Genomic DNA, 9,807 nt, shown 5'->3' with positions numbered 1-9,807 from the left:
GACTTTGAATACAGACTTTTAATTTTCTTCAACAAACTCTTAGCTCCAGTTAAATTCATCAAACCGATACATAAATATTCTCATTCTTTCTCTGTATATATACATATGCATACAGGCACATAGATGCATATATATACATACACACACAAACAGGAAAGCCACAAATGTTGCCCTTTCCCTAGTACCTTGTGATTACATTTTGCTTGCTTGTTCTTCTGTTTCAGACAAAAATAACGAACCCTTTTCTCCATCACATGTTCACAAAGGCACCAACAAGCGCTGGACAGCACAGGTTGGTACATGAACCAGCTGCGACAGTCCATGCGCTCACTAAGTAGCGGGCAACTGCCAGCGCTTGTTTTGAGAGAGGAGAATAGTTTTGGTAGGTACGGAGCCCAATCCTCCTGCATCTTAGCAAAAAGTTAAGGCTTGAGAACCTGGTGCCTTATCAGGCAGATTTCCACAAATACAAACCTCACTGTGCGTGTATTTCAAAGTACCACATAACCATCCAGGAAAGTCCCCAATAAATTACTCCGATGTTGTCTCAAAAGACAACATTCCCAGTTTAGTAGAGAAATGTTAGCTACTTTTCTTTCAAAAGACCAAATCTCGGCTTTACTAAAACCAATGTGAATTTCCCAGGGACTTAAATCTTCTCCATAGAAAAGTATTCTGCATTCTCTTGTTGCCTAAAAAAAAAATATCTCATTGTGTCACACACGAAATAGCAACTGTGTGACGAGATACTCAAAACCGTATTGGACAAACATTGCGTAGGCTGTGAAGAACACGTTCCTCACATTCCCAGAAATGGTCTGTGAAAGTTTTACCATCAAGTGGAAACAGAGTTGTTTTCCAGCTCTAGTGTGTGAATTTTTCTTCTGTACTTCTTGCATGAAACAGGAACTGCACTCAACGGCATCTGAGACCCTTCCCTTTACCACTTCATTTTTTTTAATTGGAAATCACAACCCTGGAAACTATTCTCACAGATATCAAGGGGAGTTTTCAACTGACGTCACCAAGACCTGAATTTTACCCCTTACGACTGACCATGTTTTGTGAAATGCCCAGCTAAATGGGGTTTTCCACACAACTGTGACATTTGGATACCCCTTGTACAGATAATAGTAAGAAAGGATTCAGACGTGGAGAATATCCACTTATATGTTCCAGATGCCACTTAAAATTCCAAGGAATAAAAGCTCTTTGTGCTTGTCCCTAGAACAGGGCATGTTTAATTTACCCTGGGCTAGGTGGACCTTTATTACCTACAGACAGAATTTGACTTCTGAAGTAATTCACTCGTCTTTATTGTTACTTTTGATAAAATATTTGTGAAGGAAGAATCTGTACATTTCAAAATTAAAACCTGTGTATGTTTCAAAATATTTAACTAGTTTGCATATACAAATTATTGTAGTGCTTTTCCCCTTACATTTGCCCTTTGCTTTGTAAGACAGCAGGTTTTCAGAGTTCTCTGGGTACAGAAATGTCCCCAGTGTACACACACAGAGAGCCGCTCAGCTTCACACAAACAAAACCTTTCAATTAAAAAGCAGACCCTGCTTAAATACTGTGATCATAGCAGCAAGCCAAACCCTGAAGGAGGCTGACCAAAGCCCAGGAAAAACACACAGTCATTCAAAAAATTCCTTATTTCACCCACTGGAAAATACTAAAAAAAACCCCATCCAGACATTGACTTTATTAAAAATTACGTCACGTGCCAAAAGCTGCACAAATCTGCTGTTACTTCTGGATAAGGACCTGTATGCCTGAAGGACTTTTTTCAGTTTTCGGTCAATTAAAAAATAAAACTTATCTCCCTCTCTCCCTAGATCTGTCCTATAATTGCCTGGCATATTTTCCAGGCTGAGTGAGACTGCGCAGATCTGTACTTTGGAACACACATGTTCATTTGGATTTCCTAAAGATCCTCCTCTCCCCTGTATTCTTTCATCTCCTCCCCTCTGCGCTTGCTAGTGCCTTTGTTATGCTTCCAATGACCTATATCTTACTCTAAATGTATGTATGTATTAAATATGCCTGTGTGTATATAAATAGACACATATACACACAATATACAAACACAAGTACATACAGAAACGTACATTAAATGCTTTGAGATACATGTGCAGATTGTTTTCACGGAGTCGCAGTTTGGAAACTTGTATTACTTCAGCTCGGTTTTATAGAGATGTTCACCTCTCTCCACCCTACCTCCTGAAACTCTGAAGGTGCTAATACTAAAGGCTTCTGAGAGTCAAGCTGAGCAAACTTACTTAGCAATCTAAACTTCAAAACCAATACTGTACGACCTTGACATTACCGTCCTGTTAACTCCTGTGTTAAACCTGAACTGCCCTTAAGGTTAATTATTCCAGCCTGTGATCACCAGTAAGTTGCTTCAGACAGTGAGGATTCAGAAAATGCAGGGTCATCCACATCTTTGACAGTAGAAAACTAGAACTATTATATATAAAAGTTAGCTTTTTATCATTTTCTTTTAAGACAGTATGTAGCCAGCTCAAAAAAAGAAACCAGCACATAGGACACTGAGCATATATCCCTTGTTACAGAAGTGTCTGAATTAGACGTGGAAGTCCCTTCCAATCATTTCAGTTCTGACCTTACTGTATCATTTGATCCATCCTTATTGCTTCCAGTGAGTATCTTCATGACCTGTATCTGAATAGCAATTCACTCAGTTTGTAAAAATTTAAATGTACAGCGGTCACTTACCATAGCTTGCAATATGCACATGAATTTTCTCTCACCCTATCTGTGCATTATGTGCTGAAAGACAACTTTTATTTTAAAAAGGAATTAAAGAAATAAAATATTACAGGCATTAATAAAACTTTCCAAGAATGACATAATAGTCCCACAACCCTCTACTGAGTTGAAAACAAAGCGATCTTTAAACCTCGTATTACTGTAACCAAAAATCAAGTACTGTAAAATAACATGTAAGCTAGAGAAATTAGACTGGTAAATGAAGAAAATATAATTTTTCTTGATAGGTAAATCAAGTTGTCGTTGTTGTAGCTTATTTTCCTAGTCATTAAGTATGATAACATGTCTAACAAGGACTTACAAGAAAAAACCACCTACTTTATTTTAAAAACAAATATAGGTGATATCCAGTAATAAGTAGAAACTAAAGTTACTTTGAAAAGGATAACCAGACTAGAAACCACCAAGTGATCTGAAGGCTGGGGAAGAGTTCACGTCATTCATCATTCGTTAACATCGCTTTGAATCACCAGTCACACGGAGCCAGTTTCTCTTTTCTGATGCTCTTGCAGGGACGACCTTTGTGAGTCTGTCCAGCAGGTGGCTTTGATCCTCTTTCACATGTGTACGACCCATTGAGCGAGTTCCTTCACACAGAAAACCATCAGTGCTGCAGTAGAAAATTAGTGGCTACATTTAAGTCATTATTTGAAGCCCTCAGAGCTTCTAGAGCATCGCCCCTGGAAAAGCCCATTTCCATAAGTCGTGCAACCTGGAAAAGAAATAATATAACACCATTTTATAACCAGCGTTTTATTCACACTGTGTACGCATTAGTCATGTTAGCAGTACCAGACATCACTTTTCCCCGGATCACACTGTTCGAAAGTGTACCTTTCCAGAGCATAAGCAAGCATGGCTGAGCACCACCACAAAGATGTACCTGGGACAGCATGCTTGAAAACACTGCCACAGAAATGACTGCTTTCTAATACTTTATTCAAAATCAACCATTTGCTGAAAATGCCACACCTGCGTTTTCCTAGCCAGTCCAGTTTCGAAAGAACAGTAAAATAGAAAGTATGGCTACACATGTGACAACTACAATCTGACCCTGGGGCTTGGTGCTCTTGACAGGAACAGGACCTCAAGAACCCAACGCTGACCAAAATACAGAATTTTACAGCAGATGCGAAAACCTGTTCTAGACATCCTAGCTTTCCTTGAACAGACCTATTTCTCCAGAGGGCATGAAAACACTCAAAACTATTCATACTAGGTGGTTTTTAAAATAAACCTGAAAGTTAGCTCTAAAACAGTGGCAGTACAATACACTTAAAGTAAAAATTTTGGAAGGATTCTACCTAATCTCAAAACGGCGTAAGTCAATGAAATTTGATGGAGGAATTACCTGGAAAAGGGCACATTAAGAAAGTGATTTTGGTAATCAATAGCCACTTGGCCATCCCTCTCTATAATATCATGTACTTGGCACCTAACCTTTTTGCTCTGTGCTAACAGGTATCCAAACTACCACATGTAAAAAGCAATGTATGTATACTCAAATCTAATTTATGGTTAAATTCCAATCTACAATTCTCAATCAGGTATGACTGAAAGTCACAATATAACTCATTCGCTTTTATAGTTAATCTTCCAGAGAGGGGCAAAACGGGGTGGGGGTGGGGGGAGCAGTGTGTAAAATTAACTGTGGCTGCTGACAGCATAAAGCATTCCCCACGCTGTTCCAAAGGGCCCTGTGACCAGACACCACAGCTCCTGAACCTGGAAGGCCGGGGCTACAGGAGCTGTCTGCTTGTATGGAGCCTGCAGCAGCAGAACGAAGCTGAGCAGGAATGCAGCAGAGGCTGTTTACGTCTCAGGAGGAATCTTCCCAGGGTGCAAGAGCAATGTGCATTAGCACTGAAAGTACTTTAAAGGCCTTTTAAAAGAAAGGTGCTATTTAAGGCAACCTCCCCTTCCTCTAAGACACCTCCACAACTTTCAGTATTTTTAATCTTCTCTGCTTTGGCAGTTTGCTGAGAAATACACTGCTGCCAAGTACGCCCGGAGGTGGGGGTCCTCCTTTTCTTAATCTAAATACACCATTACAAAAGGTTTGAAAATGGCTGCCTTGGTTGTCTGAATATCAAATACAGTACTGATCGTTTTTTGTGCCTTTCCTCCTTTTTCCTCCCTTACCAGCCAATGTCAGTTTCTCACCTTCTTGTAGAAAGAGAATCGAATTTTTACTTTCAACACCTCTGCAACAATAGTGTAACTTCAAACTGTATTTCGTAACCTGTAACTTTAGAAAGTTTCCTCTGATTTTTCATCTAAGATTGTGGGTTTTATGAGAAAAAGGGCAAGCAGTGGAATAGAAGCTAACCACAGAAATAAGTTTCAGAAGAAAGGTTTTTACTCCAGTTGCCATGAATTCTAACCTTAAGAAGCGGTGGATGGAATGCTCATTTTCTCGTTTACAGAAATATCCAGTGATTATCACAAGGAATAGATTGTAACAAGGAAAAGCTCTTTTCATCTGAGTATATATTAACCACAGGAACTGAATCCAGCTCCAGGAAACAGAGAAGCATACTAGTAACTGTAATTTAAGGTGCTAAAAAACCCATAAGAAATGCAGAGTTTTGTACCAAAAGTGTTGCAAAGGCTTGCAAATTTTCATCTGAAGAACAGAGGAAAACTTTGCATTTCTGCTCATGCAGTTATTAGCACAGTTCTGGGAAATTCAAGGTGCTTATATTACTTCTTTCTTTGCAGGGTAACTAGACAACATTGCAAATGACAACAATCAGGTGAGCTCTACGACTTCAACGCATGAGAAAATACAAGTGTATACTGCCTTCCTAAATCTTGGCCTAAAGGCTTTGGGTAAGAATCCAGCATAAGTCAGACTAGTAACTATTCCATTAGCTCCAGCCCAACAATAAAAGTTCGCATAAGCAGTATTTTTTCAATAAAACAAGTAAACAAACCTACGCAGCAGGGAAACCTTTTGGTCCACTCCATACTTGGCACCAAGTAGGCTTCCAGGCTGACCAAAACTAAGTTTCTGTCTCAAGTGTTCATTGGTTCTTAAGAGTTTCTCTTTTTCATTTTTTTTTTTTCTCTTTTTTTCCCCCCCTCCATTTTTGGATGTAGCCCAGCAGGTTTGCAGACAAAACCACTAGCGCAATTAAAGTTTTGAACATTGTGAACATAATCTAACCTTGAATCAAAACTAGAAATGAGCTCTTAGCAAAGATTTCTGTTTGGAACAAGTTCATTTTAAACTAACTAAAAATAACAGCATGGTGCTATCAAGTCCCTAAAAAAAGGAAAAAGGAAAAGAAAGATTCACCCTTGAAACCTACTCTTGTTCAAGGGTAGCTGAGACCTCAGACTATAAAACGGCTAATGCAGCTGACTTCAGATAGGCTACAACCTGGAGAACTTCCCTGCATGCAATAAATCCTAAATACAGAAATAGGACTAATCTTAAAATCCTTAACATTTCCTAGAAAATCATCCTGTCTTTTCAGAATAAAGCTAACAAAAGTCTAAATCTCTACATCTACGGTAAGTCTAAATCTATACTTGACAGAAAAGACAAACTTCTCTGTGGCATCAACATGTGAAATCAGTCAGCCACATTATTGAGGGAAACATCCAAGTTTTAGATCACAGCTGGCATAACACTCTCATTTCCAAAAAAATATGTGACTGAATAGGAAACAAATAATGAAATCAAATTATCATTCTTCCTTCTCTGAAACATTTGTGAAACCATCTCAAACAGTCTCAACTGTCTTTTAAATACGAAAGACAAGCAGCTACACAAAAAAGCAGAAACTGCAGAGTTGATCTGTAACTCTGGTTTGGATGGTAATGACAATTTGCTGTCTCTGTATTGCGACCGTTATCTGATATTCTGATTTGCGCTGCTATAGAGAACGTTTAAGAAACTGTGTCAACAGATGATAAAAAATTAGTAGACTTAATTCCTAACCAGTTTTTTAATGCCATTTTGAAACAGAAAAATGTTTACCTGCTCTTCAGAAACCTCGGTAGGTGGAGGTGTGTCTTGTTCAGACGGGTGATGATCTTGGTAATTCACATTATGTCTATGACGTAAAGGAGGAAACAGTCTATTCCAGTTAATCATCCCACCCTGAAACCAGACACCACTGTCAGTGTTTGCAAAAAGAACTATAGATATTCTTAAACAAAAGGATTATTCATCCCATGTAATACAAAAGGCAAATGTTTTGAGTAACATATTCATAATTGAAACTACAAAAAACTGCTGCAGTCTCTTATGAAGTAAAAATTGGTTACTGCTTTACTAGTTATTTATTAGAAGTAATCACTGCAAACTGAAGTTTGGAAAAGTGCTAACATGAGGAGGAAAGGATGTTTCACATCCACTGTGAAAGATCTGGTTTACTACAGTGCTAGACTTCTGAGGCTTAAAGACCACTGTCTTTACTGATAAGGATTTGCCTGGCAAGTGGTGCAACAGCGGGTCCTGCAAATGCTTTGCAAGACTGCTGCTGGAGTTACCCAGAGAAATAACTGGGGGGGGTGGGGGGGTGTGTGGAGCAAAAATGAATTCTCAGTGCATCAGCAAAACCACACGAGGGAACTCAGAACAAGTCCAACCTTCAGGATACCTGTGATTTCTACTCAGGTCATTACTTCTGTGACACCGACGTGACTGTTACAGACAGATCACCTCACCTAACTTCCGCATGTTAAATACCATTGCAAAATCTGGCTGTATTCCAGCACCAAAACATTTTGTAACTGCATAGTAGTAATACAAATACACAGCAGTAACGTACAGATGGTGTAAATCACAGAACTGAAACTTTCTTTTAACAACCAAGCTTCAACTCTAGTAATAAGACAGCTAGAATATAAAGTACAAATACTAAAGTACAAGCTTTATAATTGTCCAGAAATAATTAATCCTCATTTTATTAGCTTAAACAAACTTTTTTTTTTTTTAAGGGATTTTGTATCACACCAAAACCACAGGCCCTACAAGCAGGGAAAAAGAGCAAACCCCACATCTCTCTCTTCTATACAATTTGTTAAAACATCTTTAGCAGTTTGTGTTGTCCTTTTCTTCCTCCCCTGCTCCCTTTGTTACTATGGAGAAGATCCCCCTCCCTTTCTGTATATATAGGACAGGACTTCCTTCCTCTAGTTGCTCTATTTTAGTTCTATAATGTTGCTTCTCAGAAGACCTTCCTCTTAAAGAGTTTTTTTCCTTTCTTCTCTCAGCAAGGGCTCTTCCTGACTTTATGTACCCCTAGAGCATTAAAATGTTCTCTGCTCAATCAGATCACCATCAGCTAAACCTGCTCCCAGACCCGCTGCCCACCCCCACCCCCCCAAAAAAAAATAATTGTTTATTTAGTTTTCCTGCCCTTTCCTTTGTTTTCTTCCTTTCTCTCCAGAGGAGACCCAACCAGCCCAGACACCACAGGGGGCAGTGCAACAGTACACTTAAAAACCATTTGGAGATTTGAAAGGCTACCTTGTGAAGTGTTCCAGTCCCTTCTATACTAAAGTGCATTTTAACTTGTGAAAATGTGCACTAGCTAGGAGTCATCACCCATTTTCAAGACAGTTTCCACTGTGAGTGATTCTGAATTTAAAAAATGATTGCCTATCTGTATTTCTGTCTTGCATACTGTATAAAATACTTGCTTAAATCCATGAGGTTTCAACCAAAGGATACAGTATAAGCCTTGCATTAGCCAAACAGTGTAGTGTAGTAAAAAGGAGAACTGGTTTGTGGTTTAAACCCAGAGAGGGATTTCAGACCTCCTACTGACACCACTGCACTACACCAGGGTCTTGGAAAATCACGTCCTGTACTTCCCCTTCTACAATTTCCTCTAACTCAGAACTATGTTGAATTTTAATTCATTAACTTCCAGTTTCTGAAAGTCTACTAAGCTCTATAGCTCAGCAAGAATACTGCACTAATGCTGCTTTGCCTGTTTTTATTCTTTTGAAAAAAACTGAGGAGTAGAAAATAACGATTCCATGGGTCATTCACATTAAATTGGCGTATTGAAAATTGCCAACAGGACTATGACACATTCCTTTGAGGCACCAGAAGTCATACAGAATCATGTATATGAAACATAAAAACTACAGTAAATGTATTTAGCAGTATTCCAGTAGATCTGAAGACTGAAATAAACATACCTTTCCAGCTGTGCCCTCAGCTTCAATACTGAGCTGCACCTATTCCAGCTTGGTTTTGCATCTTCCCTGTTCTGCGTGCTGTCACCTAACACTACAAAGAGACTTGTCCACTTCCTTACCCTAAATTTACAATACATTTCAAATTAATGTACACAAAATTCGTTACTTTCAAGAAAAAAATGCAGATTCCTTACAAAGATAACTATTTAGTTTTGAAGGTTTACAGCAAATATTTTGATAACTACAGATGTGGACTGATGTATTCAGAGAAGTTCCATGCGAAAACTGCTAATCCTTTCCCAGAACTAATAGACTAGATAATAACAAATTAGACCAAAATAGCTGTGAAAAGATCTTCTGCGATTGCCCTCAGAGTATTTCAGTTACCTTTGGAAACCGTGACAATCATAACCCATCAGTTCTTAACTACATTAATGAAGTAAGACTATCCAACATACAACAACAATCAGTATTAAAGGCTGAAACTCTTAATGGTATGTGAACAGTAGTGTTTAGGATTAATCCCAGCATCACGGTCCACTTCTCATCCATGTATTACTTTACAAACTGCACCAAACCCAGGCACATTAAACTTCTTTATCTTACCTGCAAAAAAATTGTTTCCCCTCACAGACTTGCCTCTAATTACATGATGGACATGCACACAGTCAGGCTCCAAAGAGCAGAGACTCAGGGAACTGCAGCTGGAGCTATGGGACTGGTACTGTGGCCAATCCCCGAGTAAAGGTACGGAAAAATTAGGAAGTGCAGCTAATGTCTTAGATCCACAGAAGACGGAGATCAAGGCTATGGATTTCCAGTGTGGATGGTGACTGTGTG

At 38.9% G+C, this 9,807-nt stretch overlaps 1 protein-coding gene across 1 annotated transcript in view; it reads right to left on the bottom strand.

Annotated features, from left to right (window-relative positions):
- Nucleotides 1-9,807, bottom strand: part of UBAC2 (UBA domain containing 2) — a 101,124-nt gene continuing 91,317 nt past the window's right edge. Inside the window, 2 exon segments of the mRNA XM_056327380.1 lie at nt 1-3,514; nt 6,791-6,913. Coding sequence (XP_056183355.1) covers nt 3,407-3,514; nt 6,791-6,913 — 231 coding nt within the window. The 3' untranslated portion in view covers nt 1-3,406.

This window comes from Falco biarmicus, chromosome 2 (assembly GCF_023638135.1).
Source record: "Falco biarmicus isolate bFalBia1 chromosome 2, bFalBia1.pri, whole genome shotgun sequence".
Lineage (NCBI taxonomy): Eukaryota > Metazoa > Chordata > Aves > Falconiformes > Falconidae > Falco > Falco biarmicus.
This window is presented reverse-complemented; position numbering and strand designations above follow the sequence as displayed.